We start from the raw sequence: 20,676 nt of genomic DNA, 5'->3' as shown, positions 1-20,676 counted from the left end.
CTCCTGTTTCAGCGCTGCTCACCGTCGGGCAACACCACCTAGACACATGGTGGGGCTGCATCGCGGTCTCTCGCCCATCAGCATCAAACGTCCCGCCTACGCCTGCGCAGGCTGACTTCCCTCCTCCACCTTCCACTGCTGTAGGCGAAGTGAGATGTGAATGGTCTCGATAGCCTACGTGGCCCTCCCTTACCCCTCACCCCTTCGATCGATAAAGTCGTTACTCACTCACTCAACGATCAGTGAGGGATCGGTCAAGAGCCTCATGACAAGAAAGCAGCAGCCATTGGCATGGAAAACCCCGAGAGGTTAAAAAATAAGTTTCGTTTTAAAAGTTTCTGTCTCTAGAATTTCTTTCCAAATAGTGTAAACGAATTTTAACTTAGCATATGCCTTACTTAATAAATTTGCTATTCGCCTTCTCTTTAATAGCCATTTTCTTTGTCCATCCCCGTAGTGGGTAAGCACCGTGGGATAAACAACAATCAAGCTACCATCCGGCATCGGCATTGGCTCAAAATCTACATCTACAGCAACAGCCATGTTTTGATCGGTCAGTGGCCTGTTGAGAAATATGACGGAGCGCGCGAACGAAGCGACCGGAAACGGGCAAGAGAAAAAGCCGCCAGCGCGGGCTCCGACAGCCTTCTGGGACCCGATCCAGTACGAGGACAAGGAACCGACCGAGAAATGCCTCTCGACCGTGGTGCGACAGATAGCGGACTTGGAGGAGAACCGGCCCCGCGGAGTATTCGTCGAGCCCGAGGACGACGACGTGACCAAGATCCACGCCCTCATTCTGGGACCCGCCGGCACGCCCTACGAAGGAGGCTTCTTCCACTTCGTGCTCAAGTGTCCTTCGGACTACCCTTCGAGGCCGCCACTGGTGAGGCTGATGACCACGGACTCGGGTAGGGTTCGTTTCCACCCGAGCTTATACGAAAACGGCAAGGTCTGTCTGGCGCTTCTGGGCACGGACACTGTCGGGCCTGCTTGGACACGGTACCACAGCATCGGAAGCGTGCTGACTATTATCAGGTCGTTGCTGGACAAAGAGAATCCCATCGCCGAAGGGTCGGCTTTCGGTGTGCTACCAGCCGTAGGGACGTGGCTGAACAGCGGCATCTGCTACAACACCGTCTTGCAGCACGAAACTGTAAGAGTCGCGGTATGCGACGCGGTCGAAGACTGCCTCAAGGGTACTTCCCCTTGCCCGGACACTCTGAGGAACGAGGTGTTAAAACAGTTTCGGAAGTTATACGGCCAGTACGAGAAAGTGGTCAAGGAGCGGCTACCCCTGACAGGCTCCTTCATGAACGACGCGTTTGACGGTGGCGTCGCCATGTACCAGTACGAGACACTACTGGCGCGTCTGCAGGAGCTGCACGAGAGGGTGGGCACGGGAAATTAATCCTCCCGCCCCTTGTGCTGAACTGCGTACTAATCCTCTAACGCTGGCAGCTGCGTGGCCGCTTCCATTCTTGGACGTGCCACTTGTGAACCGATAATTTCGGCCATCAAAAACGAAATTCATTGACGACACTCCATGCACGAATGTCCATTTTCGCAAATATATTCTGATTGTTAACGACGAGAATGGCGTACATCGTGCTCCAACCATCCCTAGAAAGCAAAAAATTGCAAGACTATACGCATAAACAGTGACACGAGTGTACGACATTCCCCATCCTCAGAAACTTCTTCCATAGTTAGCTGTGTCTTCTCTTCGATCAACACCTTATACTTCACGTCTGTCTGCCCTTTACGCTTCGAAGAAGAGCAAGAGCGGTCAGAAACGCGTTTTACGCTCGCAAGCGCATGTGTAATCATCCGCCGTTTTCGTGAAGATATTTACCGTGGACTGCCATAGCGTGTGGTCATTTATACGAGACCCGTCTTTCAGCATTATGGCGTCCTCCAAGCCTTTAGCTCTGGGCCAACTTCGCTTTCCCTGTGAAATTAATGTTAAGCACAGCAATACTCTCACGAGCCAACCCACTGGAATAATTGGAATAAGATACACGTTGCATTTGAAATAGAAAGTTGAATTCCAGCAGTTGTTGGACGCGATATGTTGATTTAGTGTCTCGTACTTTTTAAATGCGAAGCATATTTTGGCGAACTGAAGGCATGTACATTGAGCGTATCTGTATCTATCTAGTCGCCTTAGTCTACATGCTCACATTGTCGTTTAGTTAACGTGGTATATACCAAAGTTGACGTGGGTGGTATGACATGGTGCATGATGAATAGATTACTACGTTGTAGCACGAATATCATGAGATGCATGTCACGTACGTCATATTATACACGAAAAAACGCCAGGCCTGCGCGGAAAGCGCAGCACAGTCACAGCGAAAGCTGGAAGAGCGGCATTTCTAGAGCCCGTTATAAACTCTCCTGTGGCTACTAATACAGGTACATACATTAGCAACGTACCCACTACGCAACAAAGCGTAATTTTTGGGAAGTTGGGAAGCACCCAGCACGACATTATTCGTTGTTCTGCGGAGAAGCGAGGTACCATATGTAACCGATTATGTGCAGTTTGTTGATGCGGCGGTTGATGACGATGAATAATTATGGTTGCGCCCTTTGTAATGGGTTGGAAGCTTTAAACGACCCACTAGTTACGTAATGCATATTGTGTGACACCCGGTCGTTATTTATCTGTCCCACCACGCTTTATAACACACTTTAACCAGAGAAACGTAGAGCGAGAGAGAGAGAGAGAATTGACTTTATTGAGACCCTGAGGAAATGGATCATGGGAGCCTTATTCTCCTTGGCAACCAACAGAAGTGCACTTGCGAGGAACCCACTACGCTATAAATCATTGTAATTTTTGAGAAGTAGGGCAGTAGGCACTGTGCCATTTTTCGTCATTCTGCAGACAGCCGTGGTACCTGCTAAACGCATGTAAGGCATTATGCGCACTTTCTTGATGCTGTGCGTGATGACGATGAAGAATTATGGAAGAGCTCTTTGTAATAGGTTGGAAGCATTCAACAACCTACTCGTTGCGCAATTCGCATTGTGTGACGCCTGGTTACAGAATTCGCGTTGTGCGACGCTTGGTGCTTATTCTACTCTTTTACCACGCGGGCAGTAGGCACTGCGCCATTTTTCGTCATTCTACAGACAACCTACTCGTTGCGCAATTCGCATTGTGTGACGCCTGGTTACAGAATTCGCGTTGTGCGACGCTTGGTGCCTATTCTACTCTTTTACCACGCTATATTGCATATGCTAATGTGGTTCCTTCCCGACATGAAGCCTGTATAGGACCTTTTTGCAAAGCAGTTTCAAGCACCGGCATGGCTCAGAGGTTGAATACTGGGCTCCCACGCAGAGGGCCCAGGTTCGAACCTCGTTCCATCCTGGAATTTTTTTCTTATTTAGTTTTTTTCTTATTTCGAGCGATACTGGTTACGGACACCGGCGGCGGCGGCGGCGGCAGCAGCGGCGGCGGCGGCGGACAACTACGGCACCAAAAACGGCCGGTGAAATGATCTCATAACAGCTTTCGCTGTAAAATCGATGTCGTGATGCCATGGTGGTCGTTTCATTGCCTTGCTGTATACCAGAATGTGCATTACATGACATGCGCGCTTGGCAAACGTGAGAGACGGGTCGTGACACGAACTGTATCATGCTGTATCATGACGTGAATTGGCCAAAAAACATGACGCGTATACGCCGTGAAGCGTTCGTGGTTGGTTCATTAACATGGTATGCCACGCATCAACGCGTATGCCAGAACGTGCATGCATGCCTCACAGAAAGGAGTAATTAATGTGATGTCATCCACCGCATTAATGACAAGACATCACTGCGGCCACTTTTGAAGCTGGCATATCTCAGTATGCACGACACTGCGTAAAGGATGTAGCATATGCCATGACATGTACTGCATTGACTTGCATAAAACCAACAGCAGATGGCAAGGTTTTGGATATAGTGTTGTGTAATAGTGCCTGACGTCAGCTGACCAGCTTTGAACAACCTTGGCTAATAGCTGGCTTCTTTTGGCTAGCGCTCGCTAATGTCGGCTTGTGGTAGATAATTGTCGGATGGTGTTGGCTAGCGTGGACTAATTTTAGCTATGTGGTGGTACAGTGTACTAGTATATGCAGTATATTCTGGTACACTGTATTAGTGGTTAATTGATGGCTTTTGGCTAGCACTGCATCATGTAGGCTATTAGCTTATGGTGGATTGCCTGGTAACGTTGACAAGTTTTGGATTGCCACTCTCTAGTACTCCTTAAGTGGTGGCTTGTGTTTGCTAATGGCAGTGCTGGGCAGTATCGAAGATACATGTACCTTAAATACTATCTTAGATATTCTGAGCATCTTGTATCTGTATTGCGATACGTTTCGCCAGGTGTGTATCAGTATCTGTATTTTCGATACACTAAAGAATGTATCGTGTATCTTCTGATACAAAATACATCAATCGCAACACCACCGTGCAAAGCAATAAACATTGGCTGAAGTGCGCTTCTCAAGCTAATACTGCGTCAATTAGGCACCTGAATAAAACTAAAGGCAGCGACATTCTTTTATCTCTCTGCCGGAGTCATGCAGCGAAGGCAAGCGATGAGGTATGCGCGTCCCTATTGGTGGAGCATAGTCACGTGGTGGCGCTCGCGCCATGTCAAAAAAAAAATAATACAAGCGCGCGAACGTCTACGCCCAGATGACCTTTTGTTTTCTTTCTTTTTTTAATCTCTGTCAGTGTCATGAAACTTGCTCTTAGCCAGTGACCTACTCCGCGTACTCCGAGGCGTGGGTCATCTACTGCGCAAATTTTCATGCCGCTTAGTATGGTTATCAAAGTTGCTCTGTGATAGTTGCAAAGGTCTAGCAATTACAAAGTACACAAGCACAATTAATTATCTATAATATCAGCAACAGCATCAACAACACGTGCAGCCGCTCAGGTGCGCGTGTTCCCTCACGGACGCGTAGTGGGTTTTCGCCAATTCGCAAAAGGAAGAATAATGTCGAAGTGGCAATTCGCAACTGTACTTGCACTAGGCATTCTCGGATCTTTTGAAACGGCCAATTTACGCGACTAAAGACGCTCCTTTTCTTAGCGTACGGTAGAGGTGTCCACCGAGAGAAGAAGCCACGCTTGCAATTGTGAAGGCGATGCCGACGGGGCCCGATTACGCTATCGCGTTCTACTATAGAAGGCGAAGCTCACAGGCGTGCGCACGAAGGGGGCAGCCCCCCCCCCCCCCCCGCCCCTCCAACCTGTCTCACATAAAGGGTGAGGTGGGGCGCAAAGTCTGCCCATACTTTTACTCAGTCGACCTGCCCCGTCATTGTTTACACAGCACGGTTATGGCCACGCAGGTTCTTGACAATAATGGCGGAAGAAAGCCCCTGATGTTGCATTCCGATAAGCTGTTTACTTCTCATCTTTACTTCTAAGGCAGGCTATTGGAAGAAGCACGTCATCACTTCATTTTCGGTTTTTCATTCATTGTTAAGCATATTGTCTTTTACACTTGTCCAACGTGTAGGAAGGGGGGCGCTGAGATAAAACCTTGCCCCCTCCTCCCTGATGGGGAACCATGCGCACGCCTATATCGAAGTTCAAGTGTCCAAGTCTTTTTTTTTTTCTTGTACCACACGTCGGCCTTTCGCCCTTTTCCCCGAGCAACCATTTTCATGAGCCGTTTAAGGCTTTCGTCCTAATACATGAAAAATAGTGGAAGTGGACGAAAGAACAATTCGCCGAGGGTGGGCGCCGAACCCAAAACCTTTGCATTACGCGCGCGATGGTCCACCAAATGAGCTGCGGCAGCCGTAGTTCTCCCGTCTACCTTTCCGATTATTTCCGCATATATAACCCACACTAGCGCAGTCCAGGCAAATATCCTCACGAGGACAACGGCGCACTACACATGCGCTAGTTAGCGCAAAACGCGTTTGTGACAACGCCTTCTCTAATTTAAAGCGTGTACGTGAGGTATATGATCTGAGAGAAAACACAGCGAACCGGCAAGGAAGCCTTGTTTGTCCTGTCTCAACAATGTCGCTCTAAATAATAAGGGAGAGTTTCTGAAGACAGGAACGTCTCTCACCCAGGCCTTCAGAATTTTGCTTAAGAACTGCAGAAACGGAACGTACACCATTCTGGTTGAAGCTAGAGCGTATATTTAATCTCGTCAATGATGGCTGATACGGCCGGTCGCAGATTGGAATGTCCAAAGATGGCAGCGGCTGCGCATCGGGCGGGATGACATCATTCATTTGTCGGACCGACCCTTTCGCGCAGTTTCCGCAGACGCACCAGTAGCGTCTCATACTGGTACATGGAGATGCCCCCGTCGAACGCGTCGTTCATGAAGGAACCTGCCAGGGGCAGCCGATCCCGCACCACTTTCTCGTACCGGTCGTAAAACTGCCGAAAGTGTTGGAAGATATCGTTCCTCAGAGGGATCGGGCAAAGGGAACTGCCCTTGAGGTAGTCTTCGACGAATTCGCACACCGCGACCCTGATAGTCTCGTGCTGCAAGACGGTGTTGTAGCAGATGCGGCTGTTCAGCCACGTCCCCACGCCCGGTATGACACTGAAGGCCGACCCTTCAGGGATGGGATTCTCGTCAGCCAACAGCGACCTGATAATGGTCATCACGTTTACGATGCTGTGGTTCTGCGTCCAAGTAGGTCCGGTGATGTCCGTGCCCAGCAGCGCCAGACACACCTTGCCGTTTTCGTAGAAGCTCGGGTGGAACCGCACCATACCTGTGTCCGTGGTCATGAGTCTCACCAGCGGTGGTCTCGAAGGGTAATCCGAAGGACACCGGTGCACGAAGTGGAAGAAGCCTCCTTCGTACGGCGTGCCGACGGGTCCCAAGACGACAGTGTGTATCATGGTCACGTCATGGTCCTCGGGCTGGACGAATATTCCGAGGTGCCGGCCGCGGACGTGCAGCTCCTTGATGTGTCGCAGCACGGAGACCAGGCCTTTCTCGGTCGGTTCCTTGTTCACGTACTGGATCGGGTCCCAAAGGTCGGTCGGAGTCGGCGCTGCCGACGAACGCTGCATGAGCTCGGTTCCACTCAGTTCGTCGGCGAGCTCATCCAGCTCCCGAAAGAGGCCGATGAGCGATTGGAACGAGGTGATGATGATGATGACGATGACCTCTTGCTGATGGCGCTTACCCACAAAGGGGGATGGGCCTAGAACCGGGCTGCAGGATCTTTGAGTTAAATGCTTATGAAGCTAATGACAAACGCTGTAACTTTAGACTAAAAGATAGAAAAAAAAACATAGCCAATACTTGAAAATTCCATAGATCAAACAGTCAGCCTATCAGATGTGATGGTTGACGGACGTACGAGGGGCGTTCAATAAAGATTTCCCCTGACCTACTTCCTGTGGACGGAGAGCAACGAAACTTTGCAGATTTATTAGTCCTTCTTTACATAGGTGACAGCCCGGGACACACACTTCTCCCATCTTTTTATGCAACTATAAACACCTCGCTTGCAGAAGTCGACAGGTTGCTGCAAAATCTATGTTGTAACTTCAGAAATCAGAGTCTCATGATCTGTAAAATGCTTGCTCTTCAAGTATGACTTCAATGTTGGAACGAGGTGGAAGTCCGCTGGTGCGAGGTCGGGTGAATAAGGGGAATGCGGTAGAATTTCAAAGCCGCAGGAGCGTGCTTCCGTCTGGGCAACATGTGAGTTGTGAACTGGGGTATTGTCTTGCAGAAGGCGGACGCCTTTGGTGAGCATGCCACGTCTTTTGTTTTTGATGGTCTCTCGCAATTTCCGCAGCAGTGAAGCATAGTATGCCCCAGTAATCGTGGCACCCTTTGCTAGGAAATCCATCAAGACCACTCCGTGCTGGTCCCAAAAGACTGTGAGCACGACCTTGCCCGCCGAGGGCTGGGTGCGTGCCTTCTTTGGAGGCGGTGAGTTCAAGTGCTTCAATTGCATCGACTGGACTTTAGTCTCCGGATCATAATAATGGACCCAGCATTCATCCTGTGTAATCAGTCTGTTGAAAAAGTGTAGCTGGTTTTCATGGCACATGGTCAAAAGAGCCTGGGAGCATTTGACTCGTTCCTGCTTTTGGAAAGGTGTGAGCAGCCGGCGAACCCAGCGATCGGATACCTTACGCGTATGAAGATGGTCCTAAATGATTTTTTCCATGGACCCCACACTAATCTTGACATGTTGGGCTAGGTCTCGAACGCTAACGCGGCGATTTTCCAAAATGGCGGCCTCCACTTGCTGGATGGTGTGTTCATCGACAGCGGAGTGGGGTCGCCCTGCAATCGGAGCCGCTTCCACGGAAATCAGACCGTATTTGAATTGGCGATGCCAGTTATTCACTACATCATATGATAGAGAATCCTACCCATAAACCTATTTTTTCTCATCGAACGTCTCCCTTGGAGTGCGGCCTTTCAAGTACGGGAACTTGACGGCTGCTCTGTCTTCCACTGCATCCATTATCTCACCTCACACCACTTCAGCACCTCTAAAAGAAAGACCGTTATTAGTTTAGGGTTGCAAATTGGCACGTGACCTACAGTGACTTATGTCATTACGCATGCGCAGTTTCAGCATCCTGCAATAAATGGAAGTCAGTCAGGGGAAATCTTTATTGAACGCCCCTCGTAACAACGGGTTAATAAGCCAATATACACTAGCATGGTAATTTTTTTGTTTCCTGTATGTAATCAAACACTGCAGAGTGGACCTCCCTGTGGCTATAACATAATGTAATGCCACCAAAAGATAAAATTTGCGCAACATTGATTTGTAATCCTAATTTTTGAAGAGCAGCGACGAGGCATCTTTTTCTCTGATTAGAATACCGGTGACAGAATAAAAAGAAATGCTCTATTGTCTCTATTTCACCGCAAAACTGGCATAACGGTGAGCAATCAGAGCTTGATGATGGTGGTATCATCCTCCTTCTGATGGCGCTCACTCACAAGGGCCAAGAACCGGGCGGCAGTATGTTCAAGGTAAAAACATATGAAGCTAAGGGAAACTGGAATTTAGTTTAAAAGGAAATGCCAAATAAACCAAAATGCTAGATGAAGAAGCGGTCAGACTATCACATAGGATTTATGACAGAGATATAACCCACATGGTGACGAACATATAGATATGAATTTATGTAAAGAATCGAGTGAGACGTTGGTTGCTTGATTTCTCATCTTCCCAGAGCCGCTACGGGAGATTGGACAAGATGCGGGCAGTTAAAGAGAAGGCGAATAGAAAACTTGAAAGAGCACTATGTCAAGATTACGATACAAGTGCTTGAAAATTTTTGAATATATGGTATAGAGAGACTGGAGGCTCTCTGTTGGTGTGCCTAAGCAGAAGATATGGCGTTATTAAAATAATTTCGAATAAACCATCGTAGGTTTGGTAAAAACATATTTTCCTAAATATCCATTTGGAGAATCAACAGGTTATCCTCCTTGCGTTTCGCGCGAATTGGCAAATGGCCATGTCAATTCGCGTAGTCGTTTGGCTAAAGCTCCAATGAAGAACCTCTGAAATATCTGAAGGAGATATAATGCTAGTATTAGTATATTTATTATATCTGCGACAATAATATGGGTAGTTAGTGTAAAGCATTCCCTTCGAAATAGAATATCGCAATAATTTTATTTATTTATTTATTTATTTATTTATTTATTTATTTATTTATTTATTGTACCCTCAGAGCCCGAAGGCATTACACAGGGAGTGGGGATACATAAAGAATACAATAAACAGCAAATCATAAGGAACAAAAACAGTAAAAATACAAAGTGGCTGGCGAAAACTCACAACAAGACAAGGGAAAATAGCAGCGGGAATAAACGAGAGCAATTTTGATAATGAGAGAAAAAAATTATACAAAGAGTAACAAGCATAAATATATTCACAAGATAGCAATTGTTTCACGAAACATATTAATATCTGCTATGCCAGCAATGTCATGGGGAAGGGCATTCCAACCGACAGGAGTTCTGGGTACGAATGAGTCATGAAAACATTTAGTGTGACAAGATGGAATCCCAACTTTATTGCGGTGATCAAGGCGAGCTGATATGTACTAGGGCCTTGTGAGTAATTTGTTATTCAGATAGTTGTTGTAGTAAATTTTATGAAAAAGACATAATGAAGCTACAGATCTGCGATGAGAGAGAGGAGGGAGGGACAAACTTAATTTCATGGCGGTTACGCTACTTGTTCGGTGATAGTTAGAGAGTATGAAACGACAGGCACTGTCGTTTCAGGCAAAACCTGAAACGACAGGTTTTGCACAGCTTCCAAGTCTGAAATGAGTGAATCAATGCCAGGGCTCCAGACTGATGCAGAGTACTCTAATTTCGAGCGAACCAGTGTTTTATAAAGCAGTAATTTTATTGAACTGGATGAATGAGAAAAGTTCCTGTGAAGATACCCAAGCATGCGATTGGCGTTATTTATGATATGATCGATGTGAGTTTTCCAGGACAGGTTAGAAGAAATGTGAACACCGAGGTACTTATAAGAGAACACAGTTTCAAGAGTAACATTGTTAATGTGGTAAGTAGGAGGTTCATTGGAATTACGAGAAATGCGCATGTGCTTGCACTTATAAATGTTTAGTTTCATACTCCAAGTGTTACACCAATCCAGAACCTTGTTAATGTCGGATCGACGGCAGGAGACGTCGTTATTGTCGTTAATTTCGCGGTAAATAACACAATCATGAGCAAAAATATTTATTGAAGATGAAATGTTAGTCGGTAAATCATTTATATAGATGAGAAAGAGAAGGGGCCCGAGAACGGACCCCTGAGGCACGCCAGAACCGACAGGTAAGGGATGTGAATCAATGTTATTCGCTGTTACGAGTTGAAAACGGTTTGAAAGAAAGCAGATCAACCATGCAAGTACATTAGGGTCAATGTTAAGATTGCGTAATTTAAAAAATAGCAGCCCATGTGAGACTTTGTCGAATGCTTTTGAAAAATCTAAATATATGCAGTCTGCCTGGGATCCGTGATCGAGGATGCAGTGAAGGTCACGTGTGAAACATATGAACTGGGTTTCGCATGAAAATGACTTACGGAATCCGTTCTGGGCTGTGCTGAAGAAGTTATTAGATTCTAAAAAAGAGACAAGATGAGAGTATATGACTTGCTCCATGATTTTACACGGTATACTGGTGAGGGAAATGGGTCGAAAGTTGTCAGGGCAATGTTTATTTCCAGACTTGTGCAGAGGAATGACCCTCCCTACTTTCCAATCACTGGGAATACAACCTCTTTCAAGCGATTGTTCAAGCAATTTAGTAAGGATTATGGAACAGTACGACTTGGTATTAATAAAAAATTTGGGGCTAATGTTGTCAACGCCACAGGAAGAGGAAAGTTTGAGATTTTCTATAATGCTCTGAATGCCCGGTGCGTCAAAAACAATTGGGTCCATGCGAGGAGCGTCAAAAACAGGGCAGTCGCTGTTAACACAAAAAACATCGTTAGAAAAAGCCGCCGCAAAGACATTGTTGAGAACAGAAGCACATTCGTTTGATGGGAATGAAACTCCATCAGGGGATGTAAGTAGCAATGAGGTGGTGCCCTTCTTATTTATGACGTTTCAAAATTGTTTAGGATTGTTAATCAGCATAGCAGGCAATGTTTGGTTGAGGAATGTGTCCTTGGCGTTTTTTAACGCAGCTTTGTACTCAGCGGCCACGAGAAAGTAGGATTCCCAGCGCACCTTAGAATTCAACACCTTTGCCGAGCGAAACAAACGTTTCTTCCTGTTCGACAGTCTTTTCAAAAATTTATTAAACCAAGGCGATTCTCTGTCACACCTCAAAGACTTAAGCGGCACAAAAACGTTAGTAAGACGTTCAATGGTGTCCTTAAACAATTCCCAATTAACGTCCACAGAACGCAGTGAAAAATTCGGCAAATATTCATCCAGAAAAAGACCTAGTTCACGGTTAATCGCATTGAAGTCTGCCCGTTTATAGTTCCTAATGTGTTTTGTCTGATTAATGTGTTTACATACTGGAATTTCAACATCAAAATGGAGCAAGGAATGATCACTGAGGCCAGGTAGATGCGTGACTGAAGAAATAAGATGCGGTACGTTAGTTAGAACGAGATCTAAAATACTTGATGTAGTTGAAGTACGAGTAGGTTCAGAAACAAGCTGTGACAGGTTAAAATCCAAATAGGTCGTTAAAAACTTGTTACATTCAGTCGAGAAAGGGCTAAGATAAGGCGTTGTACTATTCCACACAATAGTGGGGTAGTTGAAGTCCCCAGCTAAAGTCTCGTGAAGTATCGTGTTTTTAAGTTATAGGCAGGCAAGTAAGAAACGGTCAGTGTCACAAAACCACTAAGCGGTCACAAAACCTCACCATTATACGCTAAACATCTTTAGTTGAATGCGGCGGCCGTCATTTTCCGATGAATTCATATTTACATATGAGACACCAATGAATGGCCCATGCCCGAAGAGAAATTGGTTAAGTCTTTGTGTTGCTATCTTTAGTTCTGTAGATTTCTTTAATCGTGGAATCTTGGATTACAGAAAGTAAAACGGGATGGTTTCCATTCAGGAATAGCACATACGTCGTACACATGTGGGATCAGGCAAGAATATCGGACGTGTTTTTGCGATGATTGGTAAGTAAAACTTGTAATCAAATTTTTTAGGTCTAAATAGAAAGTACGGAACAGTGACGATGAACAATTTAACAAGACAATTTTCTCTGTTCAGTTAGAATCTTCGCCACAGCTGCGTAGCAATCCGTGTGACAACGTTGAAGGAAGTAAACAGTGCAGGCAATAGGGACAGCGAAAGAAGAAGACACGAGAAGACTAGACAATTTTCGCGTCTTCTGTCACAATCTCACTGTTCCTTGTAGTCTTCTAAGATGTTCCAACTTGCACAACTAGCTAATTTACTGCGTCTCACAACGTCACGGTGAGGAGGCTCCGAAAGAGAACCCGAGGAATGAAAATGTACGATTGAATTCGGTAATAACTTCTGAGTTCGTCTCCGCCTTTCTCATCATTAATAGTTGTCGGTTTTGTGTGGCTCTTCATATTTCGAAACTGCTCAGCCGCCGTTCGGTGAACAGACGTGGTATTTCAGCGCATTTTGAAAAATACTTGGTACGCTCACGTGCGTGGCGTGGTTTGTTGTAGATTGAAAGTGTAAGTTATGAGCGATAGCCCGACGTATAAAACAAATTGAAAAAGCTTGCGCAAAGTACACTTTAGGCTTATGATTTACTGCGGGATTGTGGCATGAAACAAGTTCAACGAACGCGTTATGGCCCTTAGTGAACAGAAATAGAAATATTGAAGATAACTCAACATTATGCCTTGCGGGGAAATAGGCGCTGAAACTGCTAGAGGCTGAGTGACAATATTAAGGCACAGATAGTCAAATACGTATGTCAATGTATGGTGGCGCCGGTGCTTCCATATTCAACCAAATGACAACAGTAGGTAACATTCCCGAGAAGCGGAAGATAGCACGGCTATGCACCACAATAATTTCGACTACTGTACTGCCATATTTATATCTTCCTTGGTTTCTCTGATGTTACCAGAAATGTCATAAACATGCACTAACTCCCACACATTGCGAAAATTAACGCGATACTAACGCAATAATGCTTCTTTTTTTAATCAGAAGCTCAACAGAAATGACATGTTAAAGAGACAGGGCGTGCAAACACTGACACAAGAGATAAGCCAAGACACCACAAACCTCCCTCTTGTGTCCGTATTTGCACGCCGTGTCTCTTTAAAGGTGAATGCCCAGCAACTACCTCTGCTCTCTGTTATTTTAAGAAATGACATTATTCGCGCGAAGGATAAAATATTTATTACCATAGAAGGTAAGCTTATGCTGTCCTTCTACTTTTTAAAAGGTTTCGACTCTGTAAATCATATTATATTCATACTCGAGCTGCCGGGATATGGTATAACAGGTACACCACCAGACCACATCGTCAGTTAACACAATCCGTGAGTGGTGGGGCGCCCAGATGAAAAATATTTTCTAATGACTCCTAACGCACGCCTTGCAGCGAGAAAATCAAATGTATCGCTGATTGAACTGTCGGAAGCGACTTATTACTAAAAATTCCTTGAAGTTCCAAAGGACAAGTGATAGCAAACACTTCTGCATTCTAACTCCGTAATAAATAATTAAATCGTACTTCTATAGACCAGTCTATATACTAACGACATCTAAGTCGGGCAAAAATGATTCATTAAGCACTTTGTAAATGTCGCCAATTTAAGAGTACAGCACTTCGCACTCTGATATATCACTGTTTCCGGCCTAGAGCAGATACATCTATAATTTACTTGGTTGGTAATTTGCAGAAGTCCACTAAGTGGGCTGTCCATTTGAAGAAAAAACAGATGCTTTGCACTTAAGTCGAGCGGAGGGCGACTTGTCCCTGCATGCTCCCACAGGAACACTATACCGTGGTCGCCGTCATCATTTCATGGTTTATGCTACAGATGGCACTCATCGTCTCCTCGCAACATTGCTGCTCTGCCTGCTCGCACAATCACTGTATTATAGTTCTCCCCATCATTGCATATCGGCAGCCTGTCATAGCTTCACGTGACCGTCTACCTGGCCTGCACAGCCCCGACATGGAACGCTCAATGTCCATGTCTGGGGAAGGATAAGAATTGGGGGGAGCGTATTTTGCACATATTCTCAGATCCTGAGTGGCAGTTTACGAGTGTCCCTCAAGAGAGAGGTATAAAACAGCTGTATCTTACCGGTACTTGCTTATGGGGCAGAAACCTGAGGCTTATGAATAGGGTTCAACCTATATTGAGGACGGCGCAGCAAGCCATACAAAGAAATATGCTGGGTGTAACCTTAAGGGACAAGAAGAGAGCAGAGTGGGTCAAGAAACAAGCGGGTGTCAAGCAGAATCAAGAAGAACAAGTTGGCATGGGCAGGGTATATAGCCCCAAGGCAAGATAACAGCTGGTCATAACAGACCGGAGTCCAAGAGAGGGCAAGCGCGCGAGGTGTAGGGAGAAAGGTGGATGGGCAGACGAGATTAAGAAGTTTGCGGATATAACGTGGCACCAGCAAGCACAGGACCGGGTTGATATTGGAGGAACATGGGAGAGGCGTTTGCCCTGCAGTGAGCGTAGTCAGGCTGATGATGGTGATGATGATGTCTGGGCGAGTGGGAGGTTGGAGAGTTAATATAAATGACTTCCGCAGGGAGGTGCCTGCGGGCACCATATATACAGTAACATTAGGAGGTTGCATCTCTGGGCCCTCCTCGCGGACATTTCACACGCCCAGGCGTAAGTTAGCGGGAAACACAATGCCGCGGTAGCTGTCGGTAGTCAAAACGTTACAGTTCCACTTTTCCAAGGACGGACAAATTCCTTTCTCAATTTTACGAACTTCCGATTTAACAAAACACAATTCGAGCATTATCACCAGTTCATTAAATCGAGCTTCAACTATATTATTAACCCTCGGTCAAACAAGTCTGGACGTAAATGACCCCACAATAGTGCAGTCCAGGGCAAATACCTTCAAGAGTACGACTGATGACTACACGTGCGCTCGTTGGCGTAAGGGCATTTCTGACAGCGGTCGCTCTCCTTTAAAGCGCAGAGCGCAGCTACACGAGAGCTATAAGGTGTCGATTTGAGAGAAGACACAGTGAACTGCAAAATACGTTTTGTTTGCGACTGCTATATCTCAACGATGTCGCTTTAAGTGGTAAAGGTGCGTTTCTGAAGATAGAAATGTCTCTCACTCAGGTTACTGAATCGGCACAGGGTTAAAATTTTGCTCGTTAATAACTGCAGAAGCGTAATATATAATATTCTGGCCAAGAAATGAAAGTACAATGCTAAAATCAAAACTCGTGCAGAAGTGTCGTCATTTAATTTCGTTCCTGATGGCCAAAAATACCGGTTGCAGATTGGCGTGCATGCACATGCAAGAATGGCAGCGGCTGCGCAGCTTCCAGCACTAAAGGCTTTTACGAAGCACGGCGCACCCGGCGGGGATATCATTAATTTCTCGAGCCGCTTTGCCTGCGCAGGTCCTGGAGACGCGCCAGTAGCGTGTCGTACTGGTACACGGCGACGCCACCGTAGAGCGCGTCGTTCATGAAGGAACCCGTCATGGGCAGCCGTTCCCGGACCACTTTCTCGTACTGGCCGTAAAACTGTGGGAAGTGTTTCAACACCTCGTCCCTCAGAGAGTTAGGGTAAGGGCAAGTGCCCTTGAGGCAGTCTTCGACCGCGTCGCACACCGCCACCCTGATAGTCTCGTGCTGCAAGACGGTGTTGTAGCAGATGTCGTTGTTCAGCCACGTCCCCAGGGCCGGCAGGACACCGAAACCCGATCTTTTGGCGACGGGATTCTCGCTCGCCAGCATCCACCTGATGGCGGCCATCACGTTTCCGATACTGTGGTCCTCCGTCCAAGTAGGTCCGGTGGTGTCCGTGCCCAGCAGCGCCAGACACACCTTGCCGTCCTCGTAGATGCTCGGGTGGAACCGCACCCTACCGCAATCCGTGGTCATTAGCCTAACCAGCGGCGGTCTCGAAGGGTAGTTCGAGGGACAGCGGATGACGAAGTGGAAGAAGCCTCCTTCGTAGGGAGTGCCGACGGGACCCAGGACCAGGGCGTGAATCTTGGTCACATCGTAACCCTCGGGCTCAGCGAATACTCCCAGGGGCCGGTGGTCGTTCAGCTCCGCAATGTGTCGCAGCACAGTCAACACGCATTCTTCGGTCGGTTCCTCTTTGCCGTACTCGATCGGGTCCCAGAAGTCTGTCGGAGTCGGCGGTTCCGGCGACAGATGCTCTTCGTCGTCGGTCTCATCGGTCTCTTCGTCGTCGAGCTCATCAATTCGCCTGAAGAGGTCGACGAACGATCGGAACATGGTTTATGCTGCAGATGTAGATGTGGAGCTTATGCTGGTCCGGGACGCGCCATCAGATCTTGCTTGCTTGATTGTTCTTTGGCCCACAGCAATTGCCCACTACGGGGTATTGGCGATGCAGGTGGCAGTCAAAAAGAAGATGAATATAAAGTGTTTAAGAGAAATTCTATCAAACTACTCGAAACTGCAATGCAGAGAGATTGAAGGCGTTTGCATGTGTGCGCAGGGTTGGTGGTTTAAAACTGAATAAATAATCGCGGGTGTGGTAAATTACACAATTTTCTAAATGTATATTCAGAGAAATAACAAGTTCTCTCACTTGTGTTCCACTCAAATTCGCAGATGGGCACACACTGCAGACGTTCCTGTGGCTAAAGGCGAAATACAATGTTTGTAATATCTGAATTAGATAATATTTGGAGTAGTGGATGCAAATCATTAGAAATTGAATTTAAAATACTTTTTCTCTTGTTTATCAGTCGACGGCAGAGCATTGAGAAACGGTCAATCCTTTCATCTTTGACTGGCAGAGAACGTCATTACGTAGGATCTCTCTCACGCTCGTGGAACAAACGCACGCAGTACACACCGTAGTCCAGCGGACATGTGGACATTTATTAGTACCTTTTACGCTACAGCGATACCTCCAGCCGAATCATAGGAACAACTAACACAGCAAATAACAATAAGTAACACAAATAGCACGATTTCGCAGATAGCACGAACACGGCGCCATCTTTAGCTCGGCGCCGACTGCGCTTCCATTAGTGTCCCGCGATGAAGCCGGCCCGCAGAACACATGGGCGCCATGAGGCAAAGATAAGAGACGGTCTCTGCCGGCGGCAAGTTATCTTTTCGTCCACTTTACTTTCTTCACATTTATATCCTAACTACTACAAGTAACATCCCCTATACTTTCCTGAAATTATTGTCTGTTAGTTCTAATTAATATTGTGTTTAACAAACAAAAAACGAGCCCTTAAGAGTGATCTTCTTTCCTACAAATATAACACACACACACAAAACATCATTACACAGAATACAACACGATGGCTGCGTCGTCGATGTTCGACTCTCCGCGGGAAGCAGTTCGTGAGCACGACCCGCGTAATCGCCCCCACGGACCTCCTCACGAGAGACGACCGTCAACGAGCAGCGCCAAGCACCAAAGGCGCAGCTCCTCAAGGCCCCATGTAAGAACGTCGTCAGATGGCACCACCGCGGGAACACGGCGCCATCGTTCGCTCGGCGCTGACTGCGCTTCCATTAGTGTCCCGCAATGAAGCCGGCCCGCAGAACACATGGGCGCCATGAGGCGAAGATAGCCTTACAGGGGGTGCGAGCAGCCCCACAGCCATTATACCTTAGAAGAACAGACTGTTGAGCGAGTTGGTAATGCATTTTGCGAAAACTGCGCGAAAAACGTAGACAAAGCGAGAAACGGACGATATGTCGTCCGTTTCTCCCTTTGTCTACGTTTTTCGCGCAGTTTCACATAAGCCATTATACGTGATAAATTAATGCTGGAATGTGGCAGTGGTAATTTTGTAAAGATTTCAGACTTACGCATCTGACACCATTGATTGCCCTCGGAAAGGCGGACAGACGAGCCGATGAGCGCAGCGTAGCGAATGAAGGAGCGAAACGAGCGAATGCGTGTAACTCCGCTAGCGTTCACTGTAGACTCGTGCACGCAACGCCACAAGTAAATTTCGACCACTGGGTAGTTTAGGGGCCCTTTGACAAATAAAGGCAAACCACATATCTTTCTTTGTAATCAGGCATACAAAATAGAGCTCAGTATCCGTTTCAATAAAGCAAACCACAAAACAAGCATAAAAACCGCATGCTATAAGAGCCACTTGCATCTGCTAGAGCCACTTAATGGACTCCGTAACCGCATGGGCGCCGCCATGATACATTTATCTGACGCTTGATCATTTGCAGGCGCTTGCACAAGTGAGAACTTAATAATGACAGTTCACATCATGATTGTACATGTTCCAGACGTTTGCTACATTATACTGCAAAGTTCCAGTGGGCTCCATCATAATTCATGACACACATGGCGAGATTATTTACTTCTTTAAGGCATTACATAGGGATGAGAAAGAATATACAGAGTGTTCAATGATAACATGTTTCGGCGAACAACATATGAAGGTTTGCATGACATAATAACGAGCTAGGATGAGCCATTCCATACATGTCAGATTGAAAATTTATAACAGTTAGCAAGCAACTTTCATCACAAACCACTATAGTAACCACCAGAGAATAGCTTATCACTAAAGAAACACTTTTTAAAGCTATGACGAATATTAGAACTAGTGTCCAAGGTAGCATCGCTACCCGTTCTTCACCTTTGCGTCCCTTCTGGTTTGCATTGCAAACTTAATGCCTTATCCTTAGGAGTGTCTCAAAGTAAAAAAGAGAGTATATGTTTGATCGCGGTGAAGCTGGTTTGATGCACAGCTATAGCGATATAGAGAGCTAAATTAAGTGCTAATTAAAGCTTAATAACGTGCACTCCCGAAGTGTGTTAGGTATAGGCAACAAGTGAGTCGATTATAACCTTAATTGGTCAACCAGGAGTGGTTATGCAGGATGTGGGAAGGGGAAGTGAAATTAAGACCGGGAGCGTGAGCTACAAGTGACGCCAGGACCAGACTAGGGTACCTGGAAGTCACGCCACAAAAGTGTGATGTGCCTGTCACCCAACCCCGCTCACTTTCATTAGTTCCAATGTTCACCATGTCACTCATCTTTCTCCTCCTCACAATTACTTGCATTTCATTTGTATTACTACGCTAACTTTATTTCACGCCACGTTCATGAGCGTTCGGAGGGGGGTGCAAGGGGTGCGGCTAGCCCCCCCCCCCCCGCGCCCTGGAATTTCTGATAATATTTTTCTAGGCAGTAGCAATAAGCTACACAGCTTGATAAGTACACTCAGGTCCCGCATATCTGCGCCAAACGGCCTTCAGGATTGCCAGCCAACATTGCACCTTACACACTATTGACTAATCTGGCTGCCTGTACTGGAAGCCCCCGTCCCCCCGTGCGATGCACCCCCCTAGCAAAAATTCTGCGGACGCCCTTTGGCCACGTTCACGGAACTTCACTATCATTGTCCTTCATTTTCCAACTATTACTTTCAAATTTCTAAGCATACAGTCATACAAGTTCACACCGGTCCCCTCACCGCCGTCTCTTCGGCACCTGGTACGGCTCCCACTTCTTCGCCCTCAAGCCTTTGCCTACCATGTTTCATCGAAAGTTCCGGGGACTTCTTCACCTGTGTGCGGTCACCTTCATTCTTCTTTTGCCTTTTATCAAATAATAAATGGCAACCGGTCTGGGTCACTGCCACATCATCCAGTTGGTAGAAAAGCGAAATCTATTACCAAAATTTTACTAATTGGAAGCGCATTCACCACCTCATTCAAAATTTGCATAGGGCGCCTACTTCTTTGTTTTCTTCGTACAGGCGTTGACTGCCGCAATGATAATTTTTACAGCCAACGCTGTTATGAGATCATTTCAGCGGCCGTTTTTGACGCCGTAGTTGTCCGCCGCCTCCGCCGCCGCCGCCGGTGTCCGTAACCACTATCGCTCGAAATAAGAAAAAAAGAAAAAATTCCAGGATGGAACGAGGTTCGAACCTGGGCCCTCTGCGTGGAAGCCTAGGATTCAACCTCTGAGCCATGCCAGTGCTTGAAACTGCTTTAC

General features: G+C 46.5%; 3 protein-coding genes across 3 annotated transcripts; 1 reads left to right on the top strand and 2 right to left on the bottom strand.

The window, feature by feature from the left end:
• The first annotated feature begins 574 nt into the window (after nucleotides 1-574).
• Nucleotides 575-1,411, top strand: LOC119391449 (ubiquitin-conjugating enzyme E2 Z). The gene has a single exon (XM_037659130.1). It carries the CDS (start codon nucleotides 575-577, stop codon nucleotides 1,409-1,411), a length of 837 nt encoding a protein of 278 aa, XP_037515058.1.
• A 4,847-nt stretch (nucleotides 1,412-6,258) lies between these two features.
• LOC119391448 (ubiquitin-conjugating enzyme E2 Z) lies at nucleotides 6,259-7,065 on the bottom strand. Its single transcript, XM_037659129.1, has one exon. It carries the CDS (start codon nucleotides 7,063-7,065, stop codon nucleotides 6,259-6,261), a length of 807 nt encoding a protein of 268 aa, XP_037515057.1.
• Nucleotides 7,066-16,065: 9,000 nt separating this feature from the next.
• On the bottom strand, nucleotides 16,066-16,944 carry LOC119391447 (ubiquitin-conjugating enzyme E2 Z). Its single transcript, XM_037659128.1, has one exon. The coding sequence runs from the start codon at nucleotides 16,942-16,944 to the stop codon at nucleotides 16,066-16,068; it is 879 nt and encodes a 292-aa protein (XP_037515056.1).
• Nucleotides 16,945-20,676: the final 3,732 nt, after the last annotated feature.

The sequence above is a fragment of the Rhipicephalus sanguineus genome, chromosome 4 (genome assembly GCF_013339695.2).
Source record: "Rhipicephalus sanguineus isolate Rsan-2018 chromosome 4, BIME_Rsan_1.4, whole genome shotgun sequence".
NCBI classification, from domain to species: domain Eukaryota; kingdom Metazoa; phylum Arthropoda; class Arachnida; order Ixodida; family Ixodidae; genus Rhipicephalus; species Rhipicephalus sanguineus.
The sequence above is the reverse complement of the archived record's forward strand: the minus strand, read 5'-3'. Positions and strand labels throughout refer to the sequence as shown.

What these genes read in the sequence shown, in the direction of transcription:
- LOC119391449 (XM_037659130.1), top strand. Translation starts at nt 575, where the DNA reads ATGACGGAGCGCGCGAACGAAGCGACCGGAAACGGGCAAGAGAAAAAG.
- LOC119391448 (XM_037659129.1), bottom strand. Translation starts at nt 7,065, where the DNA reads ATGCAGCGTTCGTCGGCAGCGCCGACTCCGACCGACCTTTGGGACCCG.
- LOC119391447 (XM_037659128.1), bottom strand. Translation starts at nt 16,944, where the DNA reads ATGTTCCGATCGTTCGTCGACCTCTTCAGGCGAATTGATGAGCTCGAC.